This window comes from Labrus bergylta, chromosome 10 (assembly GCF_963930695.1).
Source record: "Labrus bergylta chromosome 10, fLabBer1.1, whole genome shotgun sequence".
Lineage (NCBI taxonomy): Eukaryota > Metazoa > Chordata > Actinopteri > Labriformes > Labridae > Labrus > Labrus bergylta.
In genome coordinates this window covers 2,225,184-2,238,091 of record NC_089204.1, presented here as the reverse complement: position 1 = coordinate 2,238,091, position 12,908 = coordinate 2,225,184, and the positions used below count along the sequence as shown (strand labels likewise).

The window sequence follows — 12,908 nt, the reverse complement described above, 5'->3', positions numbered from 1 at the left end:
ATCGTTCATGTCTGATGAAGGGCAAGGGCCCAAAACATTACAGGTATTTTCCATTAAATTTAATTTAATTGGAGCAACTTCTGGTGTGTGTACCATTTTTTCTACCTTTGGATGTTTTTTTGTTCAGCACCCAGTACTTAAGTTTTTGGATGTGCATACTGTTTCATATTTTTTTTCACCCCTGGATCCACCCCTGCACCTCATTCGTGAAAAATATATTTTTTTAAATCTATGGCCTTCACCAATAGACAGTAAGCTGTGGGTCTAATCTTCAATTTGTCAGATTTGGTTGTTTGTAGTCTGAAAAAGGGGTAGTGATCTATTAAAGTTATTATCACTGTACTACGTTTGTTTCATTCATACAATTGTTCCATTGATGTAGGTTTAAAGAGTCGGCTTCTTGCTTTGAACTGACTTTTAGCCCAGTGCAAACTGTGATTGCATGAAATGTTTCATTGAAGAGTTTTTATTTTATTTGAATTATTTTATACTTTATTAATCCCCATGGGGAAATTCAGGTTTCCACTCTGTTATTGTGACACATGCCACTCAGACACCAAGGCCTGAAACTTGAACCAACGACCCTCCGCTTACCAACCCAGGTCCCGACAGACTGAGTTACCCTCCCAGTTAATCAGCCGTTAGCTTTGTTTCAGCAGAGACCTCCAGCCCTCTTGTCAGCTCTCCACATCACACCCATCTGCTGCGACTGTCTCTCCATGTCACATTCAACTGACACTAACTTCAAACGTCTCTCTGAACTCTCTCACCACTATAAGTTAGTACAACATTTGTGGCAGCATATCAATACACACCCTAAACCTACATAAGCAAAGAGCTTTAGTCTGTGCTTCATATCTTGTCTTATCTTAACTTAAAATAGCTTTTAAAAAAAATAAAAAACATTGTCAATGTCATGCATTTTATGTCGTGCTCTCCAGAGGCGGGGTCTTTCATGTATGACTGTATACAAGAATGCAATCATATGAGATGTATTTTTTCACACCTGCTGCACACTGATGATTGTTTTACAGTCTGTCTTCAGACCATGGGCGGTTCTAGGCAGGGGCCAACAGGGGCCAGTGCCCCTGTAACACTGAGCTTAGTCCCCCCTGTGGCCACCCCTCTAAAAGGAAGAGCCCCCCTAATAACACATACACAGTATTTGACTCACAATCTACTATTAAATACTGTTACTGATCAAATGTAAATCATGGTATTTAATGATGTGCGCTATTATTTGGCATAATATATATATTTTAAAGTGATCATCTTAGTCTATTTTTCACCTGGGTTTAATGTTCCTCTCTGACAAAACAACTGGCCCCAGTTTGGCCCCCTCAGTAAAAGTGGTCTAGAACCGCCACTGCTTCAGACGTTCAAGTAAAAAAGAAACACAACGTTTTGTGGCAGAATTAGCTTCCATCTCAAAATAAACTTTATTTGTAAAGCACCTTTTTCTACCAATGTCACATGGTGCTTTAGAAAATAGAATCAGCAGGTAAGGCATTTAAAATGAGAATAAGACCAAAAATCATGAGGAAATCAAAAGTATAAACAATAAACTTTATAATATCAAATAAATAGGAAGTGAGATATGGAGCTGTACAATCCAACAGATGTGATATGATTGATTTTAGAAAACATTATTTTGCTTTTACTTAGTTTAATCATTTCCATGCACACATTTAAGTAAAAATGTATTTTACTGAATTCCTCTATTTGACATTATTTGAGTATCTGAAAGAATTCAACACCTAATGATTTCAGGATTTTCGGTCAGTTTTGCCTTGAGTGAAACTCATGAATGCGTCTCTTCTACCATTTTGACGATGAAAGGGTTAAACACAATGCAATTGACAGGTGCAGATTAATGGTGCATTCATGTAGTGTCAGACACATCGGAAAAACGAGTTTCCCAGTAATAAAATAAGTCTAGTCTCAAGTCGTAGAGGCAAAGTCTTAAGTCAAGTCAAGTGTTTTATCACTGTCAGTCAAGCAATTCTCAAGTCCTCAAATATGTGACTCGAGTCTGACTCGAGTCTAGTCACGTGACTCGAATCCCTCATCTCTGGTAAAATGTGCATGAAAGCCAGCTTGGGAAAAAATGTGTTGCTCGACTTGGTGTCATAATCGGGCAAAATATGTTTTGTAAATGTTAAAAAGAACGACTTCCCAACTCGGAAACTTGGACCATCCGAGGAGCACATGAATGCAGCATTAGTATCAATAAATAAATAATTATTTTAAAAAATCTCAATAAACACTTAGAAACGGCACTTAAGTTAATACCATATTTTGTAGAATCATCCAACGTCAATGCTCCTCATGGCGACGGGGTTGGATGCCCTTAATATTCACTTTCATTTTCACTTTCCCTTTTTTCACAACTCAACATTTAAATATCTACACAGTTTCTCCTCCTCTGGAAAGAGACCATCAACTTCACTAACTTTTACTTCTTGCTTCATGATTCCCGCTGGACTTTACAATAACTGGCCAGAATTGATCCACCAAACGAAAATAATTCAAGACTTTAAGTCTAAAAATGTTTCTTCTGACTGTTCACGTGTTGATGTTTTCTACACCCTGGATCATTACTTAGACCTAAGCCTTGCTGTAATAAACTACACTGATCCCTAACCGATCACCCTGCACAGAAGGCCAGGACAGAGGTGACATCACAGTGTGGGTCAGTCCATCATCCACTGAGCCCCTCTCCTTGATCTGTGTCTCTCTTCTCACAGAGATCACACACACACTGTCCTGTTCAGACATTCTGTCCATATGAAGCTCTGCGTGGGCTGAAGTCTAGAGAGGAAGAGAGAACTCCAGCTCACTGTGGGGGGACTTCAGGCAGCCCAGCACATCCCCCAGACAGAAGAGCTTCCTGGTCCCAGTCACTTGGACCTTTCTGGCCCTTTGGGACTGGCCTTCACCACCGTGACCAAGTCAGCTGTCCTGGAGAGGAAGAGCCAAGATATTATAAGACGTATATTCAAGCAACAATTTGTTCCACCTTAAATTCCTTAAAATAGTCGTTTCAAAGTCGATCTATTAGTGCAATAACTTTCAACAGGGAGGATGGCTTCTATCCCATTTCCACAGAGCTCCCCAGTCACCTGCTTCCAGCACTATGTGGCTTTAGCAGCCAGCTGCAGCTCGTATGCGTCGGACTATGCAGTACTAGTTCACACACCAGCCCTCAGATAAAAAGAAGCCAGTTAACCCGTCTCGGTACTGTTTGATACACTGGCTGAGGCAGAGTAGATTAGGACCTAAGAAGACATGCAGAGAGTGGCCGAGCAAGGAAAATATTCAACAGGCTTTTTTTACACGTTAGTGAGAGCTTAGTGAAACAGTCGGCTACAAGTCTGACGCCGAGCTGCCTATGTGAATACAGTGTTTGACAACAGTGCAGTTGCACTGAATGACCTTTAGTGGGTGCCAAATTACACCAAACCAAATTCCTCCAGAATGTTGCTTCAAGGTATTTCATCTAAACCACTGTCCCTGCATTTGTTTAAAGGAAGAATGTGCGACATTCTCCACATAATCCGAGCAGAAATCAAGTATATCCTCTGGAAATCATGTGCAAAATCTATTAATCCTAAAGTCAATTCTGGGTTTACAATCTGAAATTTTACCTCATCTAAAGAGTCTGGTCTCCAGATGAACATTGTGTTTGTTTTTATCAACAAGTTATATTGCACATTTTGGGCAGTTTGGGCAGATGGCTGTTCGTCAGGAGTCTGGCTTTGCCCAAGATTTCTGCCTTTTAAAATGGCGTTTTTTCTTGCCACTGTAACATTGCTAAATGCTGCTAAGTGCTGTGCTCATTTGTTATGAATTGGCACAATTCTACTAAAAATTGTTTGATGATTGATGCTTCTTTTAAAAATAAAATGTGCAGCTTGTGCTTTTACCTTTCTTCTGTGGGCGACCCCGTTGCGTTGGAGCCCTCCTGAGACGTCGGACCTCTGCTGAGAGTCCACGCTGCACCGGGAAGAAACTGCCTGGTGCTGCCCGTCATTCTGGTTTTCCCAACGAGCAAATCCTTTATTCTTTGATGCTTTCCTGTGAGTCCTGTATTTCATTTTGGGGAAAGTGTGCGATCCGCTGTCTGTGCCCCCCCAGCTGTGTTCAGGCCACAGGGGCTCAGTCTGTGTGGCCTGGCTGGTGGTGGCCCTCTGCAGACGCACGGAGATCCTCTGAGCTGTGCCGGTCATCAGGGTGATGGACTGAGGGTCCATAGCTGGAGCTGCTGATGTGACAGAGGGGAACTCAAACACCTCATCCTCATCTGGAGAAGGGAACACAGAACATTAGGAATGAATTAGTTTATTATATTAGTCTTAACGTGGTCATTTAGAAATGTCTGTAGCAGAGAACGACCTGCACAGGTGGGGAGGGCGGGGCTGCTTGGCAGTGAGCTGTGGGTCAGTCTGGCTGGAGAAACACTACCCAGAGAGCTGGAACGAATCAGCTTCCTGCAGGCCAGAACCAACAGCTCCCGACATTGTTTATGACAGTTAACTCCACAGTCTGCAATGTAAACACACAAACATCAGCTTATATTCGGGGGGGGGGGATGTAGAAGTCCCACACTACGTCTCCTTACCCTCTATAACACTGCATGATGCTTGTTAAAGAAGTGAAATAGAGAAAAACTAGGAGCTTTTTGGCCTTCAGTAAAAGTGCTCTAAGCTTTAAGTCAGATGCCAGAAAATGTTCAAGGGATCATCTATGAACAATAAGACAGCAGTTTTAAATATAGTTTATTCAAACTGACACAAAAAAATGTAACTAAATTATGTATTCCACTTAGACTTCATGAAATACAATTTTATTTAAAACTTGGTGAATGACCCTTCAAAGTAAATTAACTTACATAGCGCCTTTCTAGTCTGCTTGACCAGTCAAAGCATGGTCAAACACCAAAACTCATACACTGATGAAGTGTCTGTCACAATGATCTCATCTCATTCTTTGAGATGCTGCTCAGCTGGTAGAGCAGGAACCCCATATACAGAGGTTCATTAAGTTCATTCAAGTAGTTTTTACAATTTTCTTTTACATATCACAAAAACAATATAAGACACTGGTTCACTGGCCAAATGTTCATTCTGTCAAGAAATGTTATATTATTGTTTGCAGCTGCATCCGGGCTATCTCCGGGCTATCTCCATCCATTATAAAGGTGTTATGTAAATGAGTTTAGTTGCTCCAGCTGTGATCTTGTTTGCTAGCATGGCCGATTTTGAGGGTAACAGATGAATATATCAAGAAGGTACAACTGGAACAGCTAAAAACAACGTACAGTCTCTATTTGTCAAGTTGATAAATCAGAGCCCAAAACTATTATAATACCAGTATGCTCTGTGCAGTTGTCACATAGAGGCCCATAAGTAGCCAATTTGTTTGACCGATCCCATTCCATTACTCGATCCTTTTTAGCAATTTAAAGTGACAAGTTGATGGACACAAATTGACATATAAGCATATCTGTAGTTGAAAGTATACAAGATCATATATAAGATAATATGCACGTTGTATTTTTAGTCCTCAATTTCAAAATCAGATTAGACGTGAGACGTGCAATAAAACAATACCTTTACACTTGTAGCCCTGTTTGATGATTCCCCAAAGCTGCAGGTCACGAAAGTTGAGAAAAAGGGGGGATATGGTCATTTAAAAAAACTTTTTATTATCATCATTAGTTTATTTTTTAACAACAAAAGAATGTGCGTGCAAATCATTCCCAAAAAATAGCATGAAGCATGAAAGCTAAGAGATTAAGAGAGATACTCACAAATCCAGCACAATGTTCACAGAACGTGGGCTTCAGGTAAGTCATCTCCTGGAAGTCATGAATGAAACCTGGTCCCATCTTACACTGGAGCAGTGGATTAGCCCGAAGGAAATAGGCTATCATCTCATCCTTACTGATTAATCCATCTCTGACAGAAAGAGGGCCAGAGACAGAGAATGAATACAGGAAGATGATACCTTTAAATAACATTCATGTTTAGTTAGGACTTATCGTATCACCAAAATAAGCCAACAAAAAGATCTTGATCTTTTGCTAATGATATGTTTTGTAGAGTTGTCTGTATTAAATTGAAACAGCTTCATAACCAGTTAAAACTAAAAGTTAAAGATTTGACCGGCAAACTATTTCACATCAAAAACATCTCCTGTTAAGTAATCTTTATTTACAGATTCAACAAAAAAAATGTAGAATCTGTACTTAGAGGTCTGGACTTTTTATTTGTAGATAATATCAAAGAGTTAGGTCTTTTACCTGCTTTTTGTAAAGTGACATGACATGACAGTTGTTATGAATTGGCTCTATACAGATAAAGATTGATTGATGATTGATTGATGCTACCTTAAAATAAAATGTACAGCAACCTGTGATTTGACCTTTCTTCTGTGGGCAACCCCGTTGTGATGGAGCCCTCCTGAGACGTCGGACCAATGTTTGTTATTTAAATAAGAAACTGAAGCCAATAGTAGTGCATACTTACTGATCTTTGTCCAAAACACAGAAGGAGTCCAGGAAAGGAAAGTTAGCAGCGATGCTCTCAAAGTCCTCTTGAGAAATGTATCCATCATGGTCGTGGTCATAATTCCTGAAAACAGACTTCCGAAGAAGAAACAGATTACTCCAAACATATTATTCACACAAAGTTACCAAATCGAAGGCTCTTTCTGTAGATATCTATAGTAATGCTGAATACTGCATCCTTTCAAAGTGTTGACTACTCACATCCACCAGCTTCCTGATGTGTTTGTTGACCAGTGAAGGGTCTGGTTTGGTGGTGACACCGGAGGCCCAGTCCAGTGGAGCCAGGGGCTTGTTGGGAGTAGTTGGAGAGGTAGGCTGTGAAAAAGGATACGAAACATGTGCACAGGACTTAAAATTGGGAAATTTACATAGTTTGCAAGTGTGCATATGTCTAGCTCTATTGATGGATCAACAAAGGCAAAAAATGAATTCATTTCTCTGGACAAACTTGAACATAAAATACAAACCATGTTAGCTTTAAACTCACCAATGATTTGGGGTTACGTGGTTCTCTTAGTAATGACAGCTCATAAATCTCATCCTCTGTGTAATAAAGGTCTAAAGAAAGCTGGAAATATGAAGATGTTGTATATAGTTACTTAAAAATATGGAAAACTGAGAAGAAGTTTGTTTTTTTACTAAGTCAAATAAAAACATTCTATTATATTTCTCGGTATTTATCAGAAGATATTACAAAGCTAGGACATGTCCTTAACAAGCAACATTTAACAGCATGAGTAAAGTAAAATGAATTCAAAAAATAATACTCTTACGTACACTCTACCAAGCCAGTAACACTTATCTATTTTGGGACAATCTTTCCACGACCCCTTCTGTCTTCAACATATTACCTGCTGGTTGGTAATCCCTCACCGTTAGCAGGTAGATGAGGTCCATGTTGGGCTCCACTTGAGCAGCTGCACTTTGCAAAGACACCAACTCATTGAAGGTCATGTAGAGCTGATGCATCTTCACCAGGTTCACCTTATCACTGTCATCAACCCAGTCAGGGAAGACTACATGCACTGCAATAAGGTCCTTGAGATGCACACCCAGGATGGGGATTTTGAAGCCCTGGCATTCACTGAAGGCTTTCCGGTAACAGGAGTAGTTGTTGTTAGAAGAGACCAGTTCTGTCATCTCACTCCAGATCTGAAGCAAGAGTGGGAACACTTGGCTAAGTAACATGACTAAAACAGAAAAAAAGTGAAATGTGACATGACTTACAAATACTTTTCTAAGCCAAGATGAAGTGCAGGAGTTCAAATTTAGGTAAAACTGTTTTTATTTATTATCCCAAAATGAAATTAACATCAAGCTCAGCAAGTACCTGATGGAAGGTGAGCTTTGAGGCCAACGACAGAGCTACAGTAGACTAATTCTAAACCACAAAAGGGCAGCATGAAGATGATTAAAGGTTGCTTGCTCATCTGTAGCAACCACAAAACATCTTTATATCTCTGATTTCTCCTGGGGCTGCTGCATTCACATCAGAAACTTTATAAAACGTGGGCATAGTCTATGCATAGTTACATTGAGGCTTAACTTAAGCCTCCTTCAAGCAGAGGCTGGCAGCACATGCTCTGCTATGTGTAAGCTGTGACAACAAATTTCCCCCAGGGGGACAATTCAGTATTGTATTGTTCTCATAACAGCCACGACGCACCCACCTGTCAGTCAAATTGTCCATGCTCCTTATGCAAATGTATGCATAACTCTTGGTATTGTGATAATAAAAAAATGCGGGAAGCACCTACCCTCTCACACCCATTCACACACTAATGGCAGAGGTTGCTTTGTGAAGTGGCCAAGTGTCTTGCCCAAGTGGATTGACGACCGACTTTGAGTCACGGCCAACCCCTTATTTGACTGAATGGGTTGCAGAAATTATTGAAGAAAAATATCAAGATGCAAGAGCATTTAAGACACCAGTTCATGAAATGAATCAAAATGAAATAAGCTAAAAAGGTAATCTTAAATGTCACATATTATGCAAATGTACCATGTTTTCTAACACTAATAATGATGAGAAAAGTCCATCCTCTCCGTCTTCTGCCTGCTCCACTTTCCACTTTTTTTTACCTTTTAATTTGTTTTTAAATAAATCACATGTAAGTTAATTTGTATGGAGTGAAATTAGTTGTTTTTTGGGGTAAGAGTATTACAAGCTGCATTTTTCAGGGCCTAAGTATTCGTGTCCATAAGAAAGGTTTGCATGTTAGGTTTGCCTTAAAGTATCCAATCACAGTATATCTTTTAACTAAACATAATAAAGTGCTGTGCTTTTTGGTAGCTTCATATGCTGCAGGAGTGCATGTGTACTCTAGTAGGTCTTACCTTCACAACTTCTGAAGCCAAATAAGAGTGAGTCTCCTTCAGTCGACAGATGGAGCTGTGGCTCAGCCCCCCCACTACGGCCATCAGAGTGTTGAAGTTCTGTAGCTGCAGAAGTTTCTGATCACAGAGATTGAAATGATGAAAAGACACGTTTTGCTTCTTTACTATTTATCTATTCATAAAGATTCTGTTTCCTGGTCTTCTGCTCTATTGCAAAATGTTCAAGAGTTGTAAGTGAGAATGAATTGTGATTGGCCAATTTGTACAACATTATATTCACTATCATGGGATGATAGTTGTTTATTTGGGGAACAGTGCCTTTCCCATTAATAATAATATGACATATGATATAAGCAATAAACACACATAGTAAAATGCACTGTAGACTTTGAATCTACAGCAATAAATGCAACCAGGGAAACAAAGAGAATGTTTTACTATAATTATTTGACAAATTTAGGGCCCAGGCTCAACCAAGAGTATACTAAGTGGTCTAAACAAGTGGTTGTCAACTGGTGGATCTGGACCCACAAGTGAGTCAAATTTGAAATCGAAAATATGTGCCTGGAAAAGACGGTTTCAAAAACTCTACGAAGCACTTTTCAAACATGTTTGTTTTCTTCCATTTCTATATTCTGTCACATGTTTTGTACCACCTGACGTCCAAACTGCACAATTTTTCATTAACTAAATCTGATTGTGGGTCATGAATGTGGGTCACAATTTCACTTTATGGAGTTGGTGGTGGGTCCTGAGGCAAGACCAGTTGAGAACTTCTGATCTAAAGTAAATAGCTAAAGTAGAGTATGGGCTTGATGTCCAACCCTCATTTTGAGGGTTAAACAGAGCAAACTCTGGGCAATGCAAAAGTAAGGCACAAGGAGTCATAAAAAATGTTACTTAAATATGCTACAGTAACAAAGGCAATAAAAAGGTCAATAATAACAGAGTAGGATGAGGATAGTGCTATCCATGTTTAAAAGCCCTCCTAAAATCATAATATATGAAACTGCTCTGTAAGGGACTTTAGTTCAGTCTTCTCTTTGTCTTACCTGAGCCACATGGATGAATTTGGTTATAACATCTGCCCGGGTCTGAGGTGTTAGCTTGCTCAGCACCATAAGCTGGACCCACTGTGACACTCCGTTGAACAGAGCAATAGAGCGCTCCAAAGTCGGGTTGTCCACCAGGCAGCCGTGGATTACATAGCTCTGGTAATCAGTGAACTGGTAGCAAAAGAAAAGACAATTACTGATTAGATCCCATCTATTTTGTATTTTATTTTAAGTGCCCAAAGGACCTCTTAATAAATCGTAATGACAATAGACCATATTCCCACACGACCAGTGCCCTCTGGTCAAAAGAGAGCACTGGAGCCCCGCCCACCCACTCCCCTCAAGGTGAATGACAGACCTTCAATGAATGATATTTTCAATATTAGTTTTAAGGAAAGGCTATACATACAAATTTTAAATGAGCAAAGTACAACATGTATAATCTGCAATATAAATGTAGACTTATAATGTTCTACGTGTTTAAAGATACTGATTGGTGACGTGTTTATGGTATTCCGGCAGACAGGACTAGCATAAGTAAGCAGTTTTTTTAAGTGCATCTCAAATGCTTCATATGGAAACATATGCCTGTTAGTATGAGTGCATGGTGTTGTTTGTTGAGTATGTTAGGTTAATTGGTTGTTTCTTAAGTTAAGTTTATCCCAATGCTAATTTAGTTAGTTAATAGCATTTTCCACTATGTGTTAGCATCATGCTTACAAACTAAGATATACATCCCAGCCCATATGTGAGAAATGAATTTATCAGGATCGCAAAAAGGATTCATAAAAAAGGATACAGTAACTGGATTGAGGCTTATGTCCATGTCACGATGCTGAAGGTAAGACCACCAGAGTCTGCCCCGTACTGTACTGTGAACATTGCATCGTGGGCTAGCTAGTGTGAAGTAAAAGTAAAATAATGCCAGTTAAAGTCCCAGTAAAGTAGTCAGCTAATAAAACAATCAATACGCTTGTGCTCATGTCAAAATAATCCAACGTTATTGTTTTTCTAATGCCTGCATGGTAATTACTGTGGAGCATTATTCTTAAATTTTCTGTTTCATGTTGCAAGGTTGCACCGGACAACTGAAAAATGTGGAACAGACTTTTTGTTTTTTTTTGTTGGCTTGAGGGCAGTTGTGTAGGAAAAGCTTTGGGTTTATCTGCTAAAACACATCAATGTGCCCTTGGCTTCAGTCAGGAGGGTTCATGGAATTTCCAAAGTATTCATCCTGTGGGAAGAGTTAAAAATACACCCTGATGGTGGCTAGAGGAATATCAAGCACATGCGTCAATTTTATCTTTCAGATTCTGAATGATATTTTGTAAATCTGGTGTTTTTCAGTTCTATCCCTTGTCATGTGTGGGAAAAATGTGAGTATGCATGCTGACCAAAGCAACAGCCAATGTCACCATATCACTATTCAAGGACAAACACTCACACAGAGTCCGCGGTTTTTATCAAAATCTCAAACAAGACCATGACTACAGACTCTGATCTTCTTCCTGGTGTTGTTAACAAGTAACCACCTGTCCTGTGAATACAAGGCAGTTCACACAGAGGCAGGCTGGATTCACATCAAAGCTCTGCAGCAGATGCTAGCTTCCCAGCTTCTTTTTTTTTGCACCAATGGTCCCCATATTTAAAGGAGTGAATTTCAATCGCACATGGTTCAGTTATTTCACACCAGACTAATCGAGGCTGTAGCAGGAAAAACCCCTTGAGTTTCCAGAATTTAACAAGGATCTAATTTGTTTCTTATGAATTTAACCTTTAACAGAAAGAATGTGTTATTTCTTCTTTCAAATGATAGGATACACTGTCTTGCTTTGAAGGGTTGCCTTCTTGTTTTCAAAATTGGTCAAAGTAGCTATGCACTGAGGCTTATTCTAGTAAATTAACTTTTATGAAGAGGTAATGAAGTAATTTAAAATGACATTTATAGTGAAAATGAATAAATAAACTATGTGACCTTAAACAACCCCTCCCCCCCTTGATACAGTGGCAAAGTTTAAACAATTGGACCATTGTGAAGAAGCAGAGCTGTTTGTAGACTAACCGATATCCTCCGGATGGATTTGAACTCAAGGAAAGTGAGATGCTCGGCCAGCTCCATGGGCTGCAGGTGGTCAAACAGCAGTGAGGCCTTGCCTTTCTTGGCCTGCTTCTTCCGCTGGGTCAGCTTACGCATCCAGTCATAGGACGGACTACAAAGAGAACAATGTATACAACATAGCCAACATAAAAATAGGTCCTTATGATGTACTTTTAATAACGCGACCCAAAGATATCAATTGGAACAATTTGCAACCAACAGACTTAAAGCTCCAGAATGTTCACTATTGTCTTTTAAAGGTTGTGGTTATGTTGATTAAGGCAGGTCTGATGATAGATAACAGCTATAAAAAGCAAAACATTTGTATCCATAGAAATGTTTAATTGCATTGACTCCAGGGTTTGCCATTTATCTGTTTAAGTGTTCAGATTGGAATTAGGATCAACTTTACCATCATTGTTGGCAAATGAATATCTGATACATGTTCACTAATGCTTAATATTACAATAGTTCCATAAACTGTCTCTGTTTGATCTTTTTGCCTTACATTGTGGAGATGTCGAGGAATTTGAAATGCTCCTCACAGCCGAGCTGAGCAGCCACGTCTCTGAACTCTTCTGTGATCTGGATCAGACCCAAATCCAGGTTGAACTCTGCCGGGAATGTGACTATCCAGTACCTGTAAAGATGGTGACATGATGAGCCTGTGCCAGTGATGCCAGTAAACATCTCATTTTAGTATTCTCAAGCTTTCCGTTGGATTAAAAAGGGCCCTGTGAACTTGACTCATGTGCCAGTATTGTGGTGTTACAGTTCAGGAAGTTCTTTCAACTGTATTCACAACTTTGAATTGTTGGATGTCCTCCCCCCTCGGTGACCCCACTCT

At 39.6% G+C, this 12,908-nt stretch overlaps 1 protein-coding gene across 3 annotated transcripts in view; it reads right to left on the bottom strand.

Annotated features, from left to right (window-relative positions):
- Positions 1-1,420: 1,420 nt before the first annotated feature.
- rasgrp3 (RAS guanyl releasing protein 3 (calcium and DAG-regulated)) overlaps positions 1,421-12,908 on the bottom strand; it is a 33,171-nt gene continuing 21,683 nt past the window's right edge. For all 3 annotated transcript variants that reach the window (XM_020647822.3, XM_020647821.3, XM_065959263.1), the window contains exons 5-17: positions 12,570-12,701; positions 12,026-12,173; positions 9,961-10,134; positions 8,909-9,025; positions 7,445-7,723; positions 7,059-7,139; positions 6,773-6,886; positions 6,531-6,646; positions 5,813-5,960; positions 5,613-5,649; positions 4,396-4,545; positions 3,927-4,303; positions 1,421-2,961 (exon numbers count right to left, since the gene is read on the bottom strand). In XM_020647822.3, the coding sequence (XP_020503478.1) occupies positions 2,953-2,961; positions 3,927-4,303; positions 4,396-4,545; positions 5,613-5,649; positions 5,813-5,960; positions 6,531-6,646; positions 6,773-6,886; positions 7,059-7,139; positions 7,445-7,723; positions 8,909-9,025; positions 9,961-10,134; positions 12,026-12,173; positions 12,570-12,701 (1,882 nt within the window). In that variant the 3' untranslated portion in view covers positions 1,421-2,952. The remainder of the gene's footprint in view (positions 2,962-3,926; positions 4,304-4,395; positions 4,546-5,612; positions 5,650-5,812; positions 5,961-6,530; positions 6,647-6,772; positions 6,887-7,058; positions 7,140-7,444; positions 7,724-8,908; positions 9,026-9,960; positions 10,135-12,025; positions 12,174-12,569; positions 12,702-12,908) is intronic.